At 40.5% G+C, this 17,377-nt stretch overlaps 1 protein-coding gene across 1 annotated transcript in view; it reads left to right on the top strand.

Annotated features, from left to right (window-relative positions):
- MDM1 (Mdm1 nuclear protein) overlaps positions 1–17,377 on the top strand; it is a 45,969-nt gene that overhangs the window by 14,858 nt on the left and 13,734 nt on the right. The window contains exons 5-10 of the mRNA XM_081114555.1: positions 3,490–3,657; positions 5,124–5,227; positions 5,874–5,973; positions 13,558–13,587; positions 13,912–14,087; positions 16,869–17,171. Coding sequence (XP_080970681.1) covers positions 3,490–3,657; positions 5,124–5,227; positions 5,874–5,973; positions 13,558–13,587; positions 13,912–14,087; positions 16,869–17,171 — 881 coding nt within the window. The remainder of the gene's footprint in view (positions 1–3,489; positions 3,658–5,123; positions 5,228–5,873; positions 5,974–13,557; positions 13,588–13,911; positions 14,088–16,868; positions 17,172–17,377) is intronic.

The following is a 17,377-nucleotide window of genomic DNA, read 5'->3' on the forward strand; positions in this document are numbered from 1 at the left end:
TATGAGAGGGCGCAGGCTGGGCTAAGGGACCCTCTCCCCCTGAGTGCACGAATTTCGTGCACGGGGTCTCTTGTATTTTACATATAATTCTATATCCTGGCCTTTTTATTTAAGCTTAATGATATGCTGTATTTTGACATTTTACCTATTATATATTTTTTGAAAATAGGATTATTTTTTAGACTATGATCTATACTCGTGAATATTTTTTTAAAAAAATCTTTATTGTTGAAAGTTTTACATATGTCCCCTTTTTCCCTGCATTGACCTCTTCTAGCCCACCTCAGGCTCCTCATCCCTCACCCCCGCCCTTTGCCACCCTATTGTCTGTGTCCATGGGTTATGCATATATGTGTATGAGTTCTTTGGTTCTCTTCCCACCCACCCATTCACCCACACCTTCCCTCTGAGATTCCAGTCTGTTCCATGCTTTTATATCTCTGGATCTATTTTTTCATCAGTTTATTTTGTTCATTATGTTACACATATGAGTGAGATCATGTGATACTTCTCTTTCTCTGACTGGCTTATTCGCTTAGCATAATACTCTCCAGGTTCCTCCATGCTGTTTCAAAGGGTAAGAGATCCTTCTTTTTTACTGCTGCATAGTATTCCATTGTGTAAAATGTACCGCAGCTTTTTTATCCACTCATCTACTGATTGGCACTTGGACTATTTCCAGATCTTAACTATTGTAACTTGCACTGCTATGAACATAGGGTTACAAATATTCTTTCTGATTGGTGTTTCAGGTCTCTTAGGATATATTTCTAGAAGTGGGATCACTGGGTCAAATGGGAGCTCCATGTTTAATTTTTTTTTTTTTTTAGGAAACTCCATATTGTTTTCCATAATGGCTACACCAATTGCATTTCTACGAGCAGTGTACTAGGATTCCCTTTTCTCCACATCCTTGCTAGCTCTTGTCATTTGTTGATTTGTTGATGGTAGCCATTCTGACAGGTGTAAGGTGATACCTCATTGTCATTTTAATTTTCATCTCTCTGATGATCAGTGACTTTGAGCATTTTTTTCATGTCTTTTGGCCATCTGTATGTCCTCTTTGGAGAAGTGTCTATTTAGGTCCTTTGCCCATTTTTTAATTGGATTGTCTTCCTTTTGTTAAATTGTGTAAGTTCATTATATATTTTGGATTGAACCCTTTATCAGATGTATCATTGCCAAATATGTTCTCCCATATAGTGGGCTTCCTTTTCATTTTGTGGATGGTTTCTTTTGCTGTGCAGAAGCTTTTTATTTTGATGTAGTCCCAATTGTTTATGTTCTCCTTAGTTTCCCTTGTCCTAGGAGAGGTATCCACAAACATTAGAGATGGCTGAGATTTTGCTGCCTATGGTTTCTTCTAGGATTTTTATGGTTTCATTACTTACATTTAAATCTTTTATCCATTTTGAGTTTATTCTTGTGTATGGTGTAAATTGGTGGTCTAGTTTCATTTTTTTTTGCATATATCTGTCCAATTTCCCCAACACCATATATTGAAGAGGCTGTATTTACTTCATTGTATATTCTTGCCTCCTTTGTCAAAATTAATTGAGTGTAATGGCTTGGGTTGGTTTCTGGCATCTCTGTTCTGTTCCATTGATCTGTAGGCCTGTTGTTGGCCAGTACCAGGCTGTTTTGATTACAGTGCCTTTGTAGTATAACTTGATATCTGGTATTGTGATCCCTCCAACTTTGTTCTCCTTTCTCATGATTGCTGTGGCTATTCAGGGTCCATTTTGGTTTCATATACATTTTCGGAGTATTTGTTCTAGATCTGTGAAACATGCTGTTGGTATTATAGATTGCTTTGGGTGGTATGGAAGTTTTAATGATGTTAATTCTACCAATCCATGAACACAGTATATTCTTCCACTTGTTTATATCTTCCTCTATCTCTTTTTTAAAATGTCCTGCGGTTTTCTGAGTACAAGTCTTTTACCTCCTTGGTAAAGTTTATTGCTAATTATTTTAGGAATAAACTTTTTTGTTGCAATGGTAAATGCCATCGATTTCTGGGTGTTAATTTTGTATCCTGCTACATTGCCGAATTCATTTATTACATCTAGTATGTATTAGTAGCTTAGAACACTTAAGCTAAAAATAAGCATTTTGCTTATTTTGCTCATTGTCCAATCAACAAGTTCTTTGGTTGATCTCTTCCCACCCATCCATCCACCCACACCTTCCCTCTGACATTTGCCAGTCTGTTCCATGTACCCATGACTCTAGTTCTCTTTTATTCGTCTGTTTATTTTGTTTATTAGATTCCACATATGAGTGAGAGCACATGGTATTTGTCTTTCTCTGACTGGTTTATTTCACTTAGCATAATAATCTCCAGGTCCATCTATGCTGTCACAAAGGGTAAGAGTTTCTTCTTTTGTACAACTGCATAGTATTCCATTGTGTAAAATGTACCACAGCTTTTTTATCCACTCATCTACTGATAGGCACTTGGGCTGTTTCTAGATCTTGGCTATTGTAAATAATGCTCCTATGAACATAGGGGAACATATAGTCTTTCTGATTGGTGTTTCAGGATATCCTATATAATAAAAGGGTAATATGCAAATTGACCAAACGTTGGAACGACCGGTCGCTATGATGCGCACTGACCACCAGGAGGCAGACGCTCAATACAGGAGCTACCCCCTGGTGGTCAGTGCACTCCCATAGGGGGAGTGCTGCTCAGCTAGAAGCTGGGCTCACTGCTCATGGCTGGCGAGTGCAGTGGTGATAGCGGGAGCCTCTTCTGCCTCTGCGGCAGCGCTAAGGATGTCTGACTGATAGCTTAGGCGGGTAGTGGGCCTAAGCCGTCAGTCAGACGTCCCCCCCAGGGCTTCCGGACTGAGAGAGGGCACAGGCCGGGCTGAGGGATCCCCTGAGTGTACGAATTTTGTGCACTGGGCCTCTAGTTTAGGATATATTTCCAGAAGTGAGATTGCTGGGTCAAAGATAGTTCTATTTTTAATTTTTTGAGGAAACTTCATACTATTTTCTATAGTAGCTACATTAGTCTGCATTCCCACCTACAGTACACTAGGGTTCCCTTTTCTCCACATCCTTGCCAGCACTTATTTATTTATTTATGTGTCTATTTTTATGCCTCTTTGCCCATTTTTAAGTTGGATTATTTTCTTGCTATTGTATTGAGTTCCTAAATATATTTTGAATATTGACCCCTTACGAGATCTAAGGTTTGCACATATTTTCTTCCATTTCATGTGTTGTCTCTCACTCTGTTGTTTTTCTTTGCTATACAAGAGCTTTTAATTTGATACAATCTCATTTGTCTATTTCTGCTTTTGTTGCCCTTTGGATTTTATTTAGACATGTGAAATGAAATTACAGAGTCATATATAATTTGGTCTTTTTTATTTTCTGTGATTCAACTTTATGCGTGAAAATTTTTAACCTATTGAAAAACTGAGTTCTGTATAATATAACAACAAAAAATTAAACTAAACTAATTTTTGTTTTAAGGTTTTCCACAATAAAAGCAAATTTGTTCCACAATTCAAAGGTAACTCAATAATCCATGAAAGTGAATACAAAAGAAATTTCAAGGGTTTGTCTCCTGTGAAAGAACCAAAATTAAGAAATGATTTGAAAGAAAACGGACATTTTGAAACAGTATCTCCTGATAAAAAGGTATTCAACACTTTAAACAAAACAAAATCCTCATTTTAGACTCACATTTTTTTTTTTCACTTACTACTACTTGGCATTTTTGTTATTAGCTAGTTCATTAAGTCATTTGTTTGTTCATTAAATGGCAGATGTTCATTGAGCACTTAGTAGGAACTGGGCATTGGATAGCTACTGAGAATACAATGATAACTGTGCTAAGTTCTAAGCAGTTCTTGGGCTGTTGGGAAGACAGAAGTGGAAATAGCTAAATGTAATAGAGTGTGATGAATGCTTCACAAGTACAGCAGGTAAGTCTGCTACGTCTGATATCAGATGATTGACCTTACGGTAATGTGGGCTCCACAGGTAATAGCAGTTACAGAAACACATACTTTAAATTAAATAATGGAAATAAAACACAAACACACATACACACTAGTATTTTATTTTTTAAAATACTTTTACTGATTTTTTAGAGAGAGAGAGGAATGGTGAAGGAGGGAGAGAAACATTGATGTGAGAATGGAACATTGATTGGCTACCTCCTGCACGCTCTCCATTGGGGATTGAGCCCACAACCAAGGCATGTGCTCTGACCAGGAATTGAACCAGCAGCCTTTTGGTGCACTGGACAATGCCCAACCAACTGAGACACAGCAGCTCAACATATGTATTTTAAATCAAAGTTTTAGCATGCCAAATTATAGCCAGTGTAATTCACATGCTTTACCTCAGGATATACAAACACCTGCTTCTCTGTGAAATTATAGCTATTTAAGTTGCAGCATCAGGTTGAAGTTATTGTAAATTATAGGTAAACTAGAGGCCTGATGCACAAAATTTGTGCAAGAGTAGGCCTTCCTTCCCCCAGCTGCTGGCACCGGCTTCCCTCTGGCACCTGGGACCTGGGCTTCCCTCACAGCCCCAGCTTCGTCTGGAAGGTCATCCGGAAGGATGTTTGGTCTAATTAGCATATTATGCTTTTATTATTATAGATGGGGAATAAATCCTGTATTATGTCTGATATTTTGTGGGTTCTAAAAATAGAAATTATATGACTAACAGTAAAACTTTTGGGGCCTATGTTGTTCTTGGAGAGAAAAAAGAGTGGTTAAGTTATTAAGTAAAGCAATGTGGTAACTTATTAATTGGGGCCTTATATTTAATTGCTATAACATAATTAAATGTAAATTTAGAGTATCAAGGGCAAATGTAAGATCACTGCTCAAAAGGTAAAAGTTTATTTACTTTGGTATTTATTTGTTAATTAAAATTTTTTTTCTAGCCAAGGAGCTAGAAAATGAAACTATATCCTGAGCTATACTTCAAAAAACTAACCTGATAAACTAGTTTCAAAACTTGTTTGTTGATTTCTTGTGATTTCTGTGTTATCTTTAGTAGTTAAAGCTTTCTTCTAAAAACAAAATTGTAATCCAGTATTCAAGTAAACTTTATAATATTTATACTTTTAATTTTTTTCATTTTAGTGTAATAAAACAGACGATTCTTTAAAATTAGAAGCAGAAATGGAATCAAAAGACTTATGCCAGCTTAAAAAGAAGCTCACTCCTTGGAAACATCAAAGGCTTGGGTACGTATTTTATAAGATAAACTAGAGGCCCGGTGCACGAAATTTGTGCATGGGGTGTGTGTGTCCCTCAGGCCAGCCTGCACCCTCTCCAATCTGGGACCCCTCGAGGGATGTCTGACTGTCCATTTAGGCCTGATGGTGGGATTGAGCCTAAATGGGCAGTCAGACATCCCTCTCACAATCCAGGACTGCTGGCTCCCAACTGCTCGCCTGCCTGCCTGCCTGATTGCCCCTAACTGCTTCTGCCTGCTAGCCTGATCACCCCCTAACCACTCGTCTACCAGCCAGATTGACGCCTAACTGCTCCCCTGCTGGCCTGATTGCCCCTAACTGCCCTTCCCTGCTGGCCTGTTCACCCCTAACTGCCTTCCCCTGCAGGCCTGGTCCCCCCAACTGCCCTCCCCTGCAGGCCTGGTTCCCCCCAACTGTCTCCCCTGCAGGCCTGGTCCCCTCAACTGCCATCCCCTGCTGGCCTGATCACCCACAACTGCCCTCCCCTGCTGGCCATCTTGTGTCCACATGGGGGTGGCCATCTTGTGTGTTGGAGTGATGGTCAATTAGCATATTACCTCTTTATTATATAGGATATCGTAGTATTTAGATGATTGGCATGATGAAATATTTACTCTTATTTCTTTTCTGTTAGGAAGGTGAATTCTGAATATAGAGCAAAATTTCTCAGCCCAGCCCAGTATTTATATAAAGCTGGGGCATGGACACAAGTGAAGGAAAATATACCAAATCAGGTGAGTCTACATAAGCTCAGTAAACCCACATTTTCTTTGTAGATTTAGTAATAGAGACAATATAAAGATGTATGATACAATAATAGAAATAAAAGTATCAGGAACTTAAAGTTGTTGTATTAGGATATAATTTATCAGTGTGTTTACTTTTTAAAAATACCAAATGGCTCCTTAGAGATGAATAATGGATTATTATAAAGTCTTTAAAGTTAAAAATATTTTTACAGTCCATATTTGGTTGTGTTAATAAAGTCAGTTTATAGAATTGTGGTATGATGTATTTGATTATTTTATAACATCCAGACTTCTACCTTTGCAACTGAAGATTAATTTTCTAGATTAGTTTGTCTGACAGTGGAAGCCACAATCATTGTTTACCATTACAGTCTGAAGGTACAGGGAGGGAGTGGCCTGTGCTGATAGAGGTTTGAGTTACTAATATGGTATCAGGATACCCTGACATGGGGGAAATTCTGAGAATCCTAAAGAAAGGCTTGAGGGAAAGAATAATCCTTGAATTATTAAGTGCTAGTTTAGTACTAACTTCTTATAGTTAAAGGATAAGCAGCGGAGCTTTTTTGGTTATTGTATAGTTAGTATCTTTTAAACCACATCTTGAGGGTTTTCTGCCTTTTCTGTGTGAATTAGCTAAATTAAAACATATTAGTTTAGGTCATACATCAGTAAATACTCCCCCTATCATTGTAGAGAGAAGTAATTTGAATGGGGAATGAATCTTTTATTTAACTCTATACTTAAAACCATGGTTAACAATTGCATCAGCTTCTGGGGGAAGCATGGGCACTTTGAGTTGCTTGCTGGCTTTTTGCACTGTTAGCTCCCAGATTCATGTTCCAGTGACTTCTAAGCTCCGAATGTTGTTTCAGGAGGTTTCTTGATTCCTTCCACTATTGCTGCTCTCTACTTCCCTACTTGAATATGGCTCAGAGGCAATACAGTCAGTAAGAGACAAAGCTTGAAGCTGTCCCAGATTATTATTAGGGACAAATTTTATATATTCACTCTGGTGAGATCAAATTAAAAATATGTGCATTGAGCAGTTTATAACCATGCCAGACCTTGGCGAGGAGCTCTATATCAAAGGAGTGTGGGGTGGGGAATGAGGAGAAGCTGGAGGCAAAGGCAGGACACAGAATGTGGCCATAGAGGACCAGTGTGGTGTTGGCCATTCTACCTGTTCTGTTTTGTTTTTTTTTTAATATATTTTTTTATTGATTTCATAGAGGAAGGGGGGGGGGAGAGAGAGAGAGAGAGAGAGAGAGAGAGAGAGAGAGAGAGAGAGAGAGAGAGAGAGAGAAGAGAAAGAAAGAAATATCAATGATGAGAGAGAATCACTGATGAGCTGCCTCCTGCATGCCGCCTACTGGGGATGGAGACCACAACCCAGGCATGTGCCCTTGACTGGAATCAAACCTGGGACCCTTCAGTCCACAGGCCGACACTCTATGCCCTGAGCCAAACCAGCCAGGGCCCACCTGTCCTGTTTTTTAGGTGCTTCACTAAGTTGGTTCATGAGAAGCTCCTTGTTTTGGAAAAATTATCTTAGTCTCTGAGACTTCTTTAAACTAAGATGAGTTGGTATTTAGACATCAGATCTTAATGGACTAATGGGATCCTTATGTCTGATAGTCCTTATGCTTCCCTGATAGAAAAGAACATTTTTGTTGTTAATTTAAGAACTGTCTTTCAAGGTTTCCTATTATGATACCTTGGTGTGACTTTTGGGGGGAGTTTTTTTCATTAATTGCCATTAGCGGTGATAAATATTTAAATTAGTGGTATAGTTTGCCTTGACCTTTATTGGCAAAATAATTCAAAAAGTAAATTGAGTTAGCAAAGAATAAGAATTTTTAGTAAAGAGGTCAGTGACCACTGATGGTGATAAAAGTCTATAACCAGGATATAGACTTTAATGTGGCCACATTTTATTTAAGTCTTAGGTTTTTTGTTTGTTTGTTTTTTGTTCTTTTTTTGTTACTGGAAGGCATTTACTGTATGTGAAGTGTCTAAACATAAGGTACTCCTTTATTTTTTCACTCCTAACATTTAATGAAGGAATATTATTCACACTCATCAGTGCACTTGGATGTCAATGACTTTGTTATAATGTTAACTTATTTTTTGGAATCATATTACAATTTTCTAGTCCATATATCATCTTCATTTTCTTCTATGTTGTTTGAGATATTACTTTTAAAATCTATTTATAGTCTAGTCACTGTATATTATATTCTAAGTCCCAAATATCTAGTCATATAACATTAAGGTAGTTGGTTTTATTTGTCCAGTGGTTGTATATTTCTTCATAATATAAACACTGGCATCTTTTTAAAATGCTCACTTAAAGGATTGTCTTTAATAATAACCAGCAATTGTAATTGTTAACATGTATCCACAGAATAGCTACTGAATCCATGTTAAATTTTCTTTTTTCTTGCTTGTTAGATAATCTAATAATTCAAATTACATTAAGATAATTGAAAATTTTTAAATAATTACAGTTGACATACAGTATTAGTTTCAGGTGTACAACATAGTGATGAGACATTTGCATACCTTATGAAGTGATCATACATAGTTATTATATACTAGAGGCCCAGTGCACAAATTCGTGCACCGGTGGGGTCCCTTGGCCTGGCCTGTGCCCTTTTGCAATTAAGGACCCCTTGGGGGATGTTGGACTGCCAGTTTCTGCCTGGTCCCCACAGGCAGGCCAAGGGACTCCACTGGTGCAAGAATCCGTGCACCAGGCCTCTAGTATGCATATAAGATCTTTGGTTAATCTCTTCCTGCCCTCTCGCCTCCCTCCTTTCCTCTGAGATTCATCAGTTCCATGTTTCCATGCCTGTGCATTGAGTGTCTGCCCCCTGGTGGTCAGTGCGCATTATAGCTACTGGTCAAACAAATGGTTGCTTAGGTTTTTATATATATATACTAGAGGCCTGGTGCACAAAAATTTGTGCACTCAGGGGGGTCGCTCAGCCCGGCCTTTGCCCTCTTGCAGTCTGGGACCCCTCGGAGGATGTCCACCTCCTGACTTAGGCCCGCTCCTTGGGGATCGGGCACAAGCTGGCAGTCAGACATCCCTCTGGCAGCCCGGCAGCCCTCGGGGGATGTCCACTTGCCAGCGGGGCAGGCCTAAGTTGCAGTCAGACATCCTTAGTGCTGCTGAGCAGGCGGGAGAGGCTCCCGCTACCACCGCTGTGCTGGCAGCCATCAGCCTGGCTTGTGGCTGAGCAGCGCTCCCCCATGTGAGAGCGCACTGACCACCAGGGGGCAGCTCCTGCATTGAGCGTTTGCCCCCTGGTGGTCAGTGTGTGTCATAGTGACCAGTCATTCCCAGTCGTTCTGCTGTTAGGGTCAGTTTGCATATTACCCTTTTTTATATAGGATAGAGGCCTGGTGCATGGGTGGGGGCTGGCTGGTTTGCCCTGAAGGGTGTTCCGGATCAGGTGGGGGTCCTGCTGGGGTGCCTGGCCAGCCTGGGTGAGGGGCTGAGGGCTGTTTTCAGGCTGGCCAAGCTCCCAGCCTCTCCTTTTTTTTATTTTGGGATTTATTTACCTTCTATAATTGAAACTTTGTAGCCTTGAGAGGAGCTCAGGGTGGGCGGGAGGGAAGCCTCCTGTTCGCTCCAGCTCTGTGGCCACAGCTGGCTGAAAGCAGGTATCTGGGGTTTATTTACCTTCTATAATTGAAACTTTGTTGCTTGGAGTGTAGCTCAGAGCCCGATGCAGCAAGTGGGAAGCTTGGCTTCTTCCATCATTGGGGCAACCAAGCCTCCTGCTTGCTCCAGCTCCGTGGCTGCCAGCTGCCATCTTGGTTGGGTTAATTTGCATATAGTCACTCCTGATTGGCTGGTGGGTGTGGCTTAAGGCATAGCAAAGGTATGGTCAATTTGCATGTTTGTCTTGTATTAGTGCCTCTAGTCTTAGAGGCCCGGTGCATGAAATTCATGCATGGGGGGAGGGGGGTCCTTCAGCCCAGTCTGCACCCTTTCCAATCCGGGACATCCCTCACAATCTGGGACTGCTGGCTCCTAACCGCTCACCTGCCTGCCTGCCTGATCACCCCTAACCATCTCTGCCTGCCAGCCTGATCGCCCCTAACTGCCCTCCCCTGCTGGCCTGATCGCCCCTAACCTCGACTGCCTAGGCCCCCGCCACCATGGCTTTGTTGGGAAGGAGGACCGGACGACCGGAAGTTGTCCAGTTGATCTGGTCTAATTAGCATATAACCCTTTTATTAGTATAGATTACTGACTATATTCCCTATGCTATCCTTTATATCCCTGTGACATTTTATAACTGGCAATTTGTACTTCTTAATCACTTTCACCTTTTTCACCCACCCCTCTCCCATCTCCTGACCATCAATTTGTTCTCTGGGTAATTTTTTTAAAATGTGTCTTTCACAGATAGGACTTTATTTAAGATAAAGTTCTGCATTTTATAATTTGACAGACATTGTAAGGACTGCTAGATATAAAGATGATGCCTCACTTTTGGGGGATGATTTTTGGAAAAAAAGAGTTTTTATATTCCTGCCCCCCTCCCCCCAGTTTTCTAAGTTTGAATTTTCTGTATATAGATTTTAAGTGACTTAGTTAAATTCTTAGTTGGGGAAAATAAATTCAGAAATGAAAACATTCTACTCATAGTGTTTATTATATCATGTAATCTGATGACATTACTTTACCTGGAAAGAGATGTGTGTGTTGTTTCAGTTGAGTTTGGGATGGTTTATTTATATCCTTTTTAGTGCCTATGGTTCTTGGCTGTAAGGATTGTTCTTACTATTGTGTACACACCATCAGTTTTTTAAAACTCTTTCTAATAGAATGCCTTAGGAGATATCAACCTCCTAATTTTTGTTGTTGTTAATTTTTCCATTGATTTTTAGAAAGAGTAGAAGGGAGGGGAACAGACAGAGAGAGAAACATCAATGTGAGAGAGACATCCATTGGTTGCCTCCCTCATACACCCCAACCTTGGGCTGGGGATCGAGCCTGCAATTGAGGTATGTGCTGTTGACTGGAATCGAACCTGCGACCCTTCAGTCCGAGGGCCAACAGTCTAACTGCTGAACCACACTGGCCAGGGCTCAACCTCCTAATTTTTATTTTAGTTTAGAATTATAGAAGTTTAAAATTATGTATTTGTAGAACATAACAACACTAAAATTATTAATAAAGATTGCTGATAAAGTAAATTTGAAACATTGTTTTGAATGCCAGTAACAAATAGAACTGAGTAAACCAAAGTTTTATAGTATTTCTGTATCTCTTCTCCCTTCTTTAAAAAAATTGATGTCAAATAAAACTGGATCACTGTGTCTGTGGAGAGCATATTTATCCATCCTCTCATTTATCAAACAATAAGGTCCTCCCATGTAGATAGAATGCAGTCTTCTTTGCTGTTCCTTTCCACTCCACCCTACACACAGTATAGGACTGACAGTCTCCCTTTTGATCCACTCTTTCAACTTATATCTCATTTGTTTATTATGGCATAAACCATACTAATATTATGATAATAAATTATCATAGAGGAGGAGGTTTACTCCTCTACCAAATTGAGCACATTGAGTACAGGGACTTTCTTGCTTATCTTTGGCTACCAGCCTTTAAGCTCAGGCGGTGCACTTAGGTCACACTCAGGACAGGTTGTGGAAACAATGTTTAAATGCTACATTCTTCCTTACCTCAAGGAGTTCATAGGTTAATGGGAGAGAATGACACTAGCAATTAATTCCTGTAGGATAAAATAAGTACTAATGGGGATATGCACCAAAGGCTTTAAGAACACAGAGGAGGAATCAGTGTAAGGCCAGCAGATTTTATCATATATTACAATTACTATTTTGTGGGATTAAAAAACTAGTATATATTTAATATATTTTTTAAAAGTTGAGGTTCTGCTGATTCCAAGGAATGCTGAGGAATTTGCGGGAGAAGCCTTGTGACTCTCTCATTGGGGGCTTCTATACTGATAGTAACTATATATAAAACTAAATTAAAACTTAGGCTTAGGGGGTCGGGACATTTTAGTAGTCATCCAGGGGCAGAGAATTAGGAGTAGTAAGTAGGAGTAGCCATGAAACATTTGAAACATGGGGTATGTATTAGAAATAAAATCTGGATTATATTATGGTGCATTATAACAAGGTTTTTGTGCATTCAGAATACCTTGGTTAATAATTCGGCAGACTTAACTCATGTGTCTCAGTTCTATCTGTTAAATGCAAAAATCACTACAGTGAGTCCTCACTTAATATCATTGATGGGTTCTGTGACTTTAAGCAAAACTATGTATAATGAAGCCAGTTTTACCATATACTAATTGATATAAACAAGAGTTACATTCCTATGGCATCTGATCAGTGTTATAATGAAACAACGTTGAACGAAACCAAATTGAGGATCTGCTATACTCCAAATTTTCATCAAAGTATAGGCGTTGACAAAAATGATAAATGAACATGGGTCAGTTTTTTGGGCAGTGAAGAAAACAATATTTTGAATTATCCTTTAGTAATGTTTCAGGTTTGGTTCACTAAAGCGTTTATATGGCTTCTTATGTGATGGCAGATGTTGTCCTTTGACTCTGGCTAATTCACTAGAGATGTAACATTTTTTCTTTGAATTCCACAGTGTCTTGGTATGGAGTTGAGGATATGTTTCTCCAATGCTAAGTTTTAGTATTTGCTTTTTTTTTTTTTTTTGTCTTTAAGTAAAAGCAAGGCGATTTAATCAGATAGTATCCAGATGGAATGCTAACATTCAACTTTATGATAGAAAAAATTAGGTCATTTTAAGAATAAAGATTGTTTTATTTTACTTACTTTAATTTTTATTGATGTAACATTGTTTATAACCTTTAACAGATGATTTTAAATAGGATTTAAAATAATTTATTACATTATGGACTTACATTTATGGAAGCCAGTAGGTGGCAGTATGATACATAAAATGAAAGGGTTTCAAAGGAGGGTAAGAGTCAGTTTCATATGCAAATATGTTATTTGTATATTAGGGAATTCAGATCACTTTATAGTTCATCAAAACATTTTTTGTACTCTGCCACTTTGTTGAATATACTGCAATTACTGTTTTGTGGGATTAAAAAACTATTATATATTTAATATATTTTTTAAAAGTTGAGGTTTTGCTGATTCCAAGGAATGCTGAAGAATTTGAGGAGAAGCCTCATGACTCACTGGGGACTTCTATACTGATAGTAACTATTTATAAAACTAGGAAATTAAAACGAGTGCTTAGGGGGTTGGGGCATTTTAGTAATTGTCCCAGGGTAAGGAAATTGGAATAGTAATTAGGTTACCTGTCATGGATAGCATCTTAGCCATACAATAATGTGGCTGGTTTTTGAAGTTATATTAACATATCTTGGTTACTGAATTAAATGTTACTAAAATACCAAAATATTTGGTTGACAAGTTTGGTACATATATTTAGAAGGAAGAATAATAGGTATTTCATTGATTCCCATTAATATTCATTTATGGTATTAATCTGTCATTAAGTATGTTTCTGTATTTCTCCCCTAGGGTACTCTAAATGCCATGTGGTATGCAGAGGTTCGTTGCTTTTTAAAAAACTATTATAATGCATAGAGTACTTGTGTAATTTCAGTTGAAATAAGAAGTAGGTGTCAATATTTTTCTTAGCTGCTACAGATTTCTCCCTATGTGCTGGCTTGAAATAACTGCATTGTGCTTTAGCTTGACTGTTTTAATTTCTGCTTAAAAATTCACATAATTTGATAAACGTATGTGGCTATTTCTGCCTTCCATTCTCATTCGTCTCTGGTTGTATGTGTGCAGTGTCTTTGATATGCCACTTGGTAATGTTTGCAAAGGAGCATTTACAGTAATGCATGATGTCTTAATTCTCCTGCATAGGTTAAAGAACTCCGAGAGAAGGCTGAATTTTACAGGAAACGGGTTCTGGGCACACATTTTTCTCGGGACCATCTGAATCAGATTCTGTCTGATAACAACAGTTGGTGGGATGTCTCCTCGACCACGAGCTCAGAAGGAACCGTTAGCAGTAACATTAGAGCACTAGATCTTGCTGGGTGAGATGTTCTCTGTGTGTGGGTGAAAAAGTATGCTGTAGCTTATGTAGATCATGGAATTTTATAGGTAAATGACATACTACTCAAAATTCATCTTCTACTTAAGTGGAGATATGCCAGCCATATATTATATTTTATTACTTTTAGTTTACTTTCTGAAAAGTAAACCCATACATACTTGCTTTAAACACTTGTGTATAAATAATACATAATGTAAATCTGGAAGACTGGATTTTATAATGTTGCTTGTTAATAATTAAAAATAGAATAGGGATGATTATACAGCAGCTGTAAAAGAACTTTAAAAGTAAGCTATTATTAGTACATATCCATTATCATTTATTAATAAATTACCATGGTTAATATGGAACTTAGGTCCTACTTCTATGGGAGAATTCTCTGCTGTGTTGGGCTTTATAGTGAAATGATCTAACTTTTTATAAGAGAAATAACACATTAATTTGTAGCAAATAAAATAGTTTTTAGTTGTTACAGTGTATTAATATAGTCACACATACCAAATTAAACTATAAATTCTAATTATGTGACATCTGATTTTAAGTTCATTACAAAACCTGTTCTTTAATAATGTCTGGAAAAGATTAATCTATCTAAAGTATAAAATTTGAATCAGCTTACCAGATCCACAAGTACACTCGAGTTTGTGCACAAACTCTAATTGAGCAAGTTAGAACATGTGGGGTCGGTCCTTGTTTATGTGCATAATGCCAGTTTAGGGGATATGCATGAATATTGTCAGTAGTGGTGCAGGCATATATATGTGAAGGTAGGAGTAAGAGGAGATAAATATATTTTATTTTGAAGTATTTTAATGGCAATTCCAGATCATAACTTTAATATATCTAATCTAATAAAAGAGAAACATGGTAATTGGCGTACGACTGCTACTCTTCCCATTGGCTAATCAGGGCGATATGCAAATTAACTGTCAGCCAAGATGGCGGCCGGCAGCCAGGCAGCTTAAAACTAACATGAGGCTTGCTTGCTTCAGTGACGGAGGAAACCAATGTTCCCTGCCTGCCGCTGCAGGCCTCTGAGCCTGCAGTTTGAAACATTTTAACAAATATATCTCAGAGCTGGAGTTATACATTGTTTTGAACCGAAACAAACCAAATACCTACTTTCAGCAGCGGAGGCCTAAGAGCTGGAGGCTTAGAGCTAAAGCTGGCCCAGAATTAAAAAAAGAAAAAAGAAAAAAAGGAGCGGTTGGAAGCTTCCGTCACCCGCCAGCCTAAAAACAGCCCTCAGCCCCTCACCCAGACTGGCCAGGCACCCCAGTGGGGACCCCCACCCTGAAGGGTGTGTGACCAGCTGCAAACAGCCCTCAGCCCCTCACCCAGGCTGGCCAGGCACCCCAGTGGGGATCCCCACCCTGAAGGGTGTGTGACCAGCTGCAAACAGCCCTCAGCCCTTCACCCAGGCTGGCCAGGCACCCCAGTGGGGACCCCACCCTGATCCAGGACACCCTTCAGGGCAAACCAGCCAGCCCACGCATGCACCAGGCCTCTATTCTATATAGTAAAAGGGTAATATGCCTCCCGGCACCGGGATCAGCGTGACAGGGGGCAGCGCCCAAAACCCCTGATTGCCCTGCAGCTCTGTGTGTGACAGGGGGCGGGGCCACAACCTCCCTATCCGCCCTGCTCTGTTTGTGACAGGGGAAGGCGCCCCAACCTCCTGATCAGCCCTGCTCTGTGCCTGATACGGGGGAGCTCCCCAACCTCTGATCGCCCTGCGGCTCTGTGTGTGACAGGGTGCAGAGCCCCAACCCGCCCCCCCCCCCCCCACGGGCCCTGCTCTGTGTGTGACAGGGTAGAGCCATAACCTCCCCATCGGCCCTGCCCTGACTGTGAGAGTGGTGGCGCCCCAACCCCCTGATCAGCCCTGCTCTGTGGGTGATAGAGGGTGGCCCCACAACCCCCCCCCCCCCACAGGCCCTGCTCTATGTGTGATGGGGTAGAGCCATAACCTCCACATCGGCCCTGCCCTGAGTGTGACAGTGGCGGCGTCCCAACCCCCTGATCCTCCCTGCTCTGTGTGTGACAGGGGGTGGCGCCCCAACTCCCCTATCAGCCCTACTCTCTGAGTGACAGGGGGGAGCTCCCCAACCCCCTGATCGACCCTGCTCCATGCATGACAGGGTAAGGAGCCCCAACCCCCCTGATGGGCCCTGCTCTGTGTGTGACAGGGGGCAGTGCCCCAACCCCCGGATTGGCCCTGCTCTGTGCGTGACGGGGTGGCGCCGCAACCTCCCCATCGACCCTGCCTTGAGTGTGGCAGGGGGCGGTGCCCCAACCCCCCAATCGGCCCTACACTGAGCGTGACTGAGGGTGGCATCGAAACCTCCCAATCCGCCCTGCTCTGTGCATGACAGGGGGCGGCGCCCCAACTCCCCAATCGGCTGTGCTCTGAGCCCGACCAGGGGCTGCACCTAGGGATTGGGCCTGCCCTCTGCCACCCGGGAGCAGGCCTAAGCCAGCAGGTCGTTATCTCCGGAGGGGTCCCAGACTGCAAGAGGGCACAGGCCGGGCTGAGTGACCCCCCCTCCCCCCCCCGAGTGCACAAATTTTTGTGCACCGGGCCTCTAGTTATACTATAAAATGAACTCTTAGATTTCCTTCTTCAATATCTGGGCAAGGCAATATCTGTGGGAAATGTATAGTTGTGAATAGTGGAAGGGAATGATGGAGTCATTAAAATTGGTATAACTAGAAAACTCAAACTATTAGAGTTTAAAATAAAACTTATTTTGTTATGCAGAGATCCTACAAACCATAAGACTTTGAAGAAATATTCTACAAAACGAGAAGAAAAAAGGCCTGTCTTGGAAGAACAGCCCCAGAAAAATACCATGGAGAAACTGGGCATGTCAGATGCTCCCACTGTACCTGTTAGAAGGCGCCTGGCTTGGGATGATGCAGAGGTCACCAATGAAAATATACAGAAACAGTCGAGAGAGGAGGAAGATGCAGAGGACAGAGGAAGGGAGAAGCAGGTTTATATGGGAGAGTTAGAGAAGTTGGAAGTACATGAAAAATCTAAGGCAGACAACATAAAAGAAGGGTGAGAGTTTTAAATTAATCAATATTTAGCAGCATTGTACACAGTTAATATGTATTTTGTTACTAATTAAGTATAGTGGGCTTTTGGTTTTATGACTAATAAAGATTTTATTTTAATCTCAGGAAGTAGGCATTCTACATGGTTTTTAATTTTATTTGATCAGGTATTTGAGTCATCTGAACTTAGTAATTAATCGAACACTTGAA

The sequence above is a fragment of the Myotis nattereri genome (genome assembly GCF_964212035.1).
Source record: "Myotis nattereri genome assembly, chromosome: 2".
NCBI lineage: Eukaryota > Metazoa > Chordata > Mammalia > Chiroptera > Vespertilionidae > Myotis > Myotis nattereri.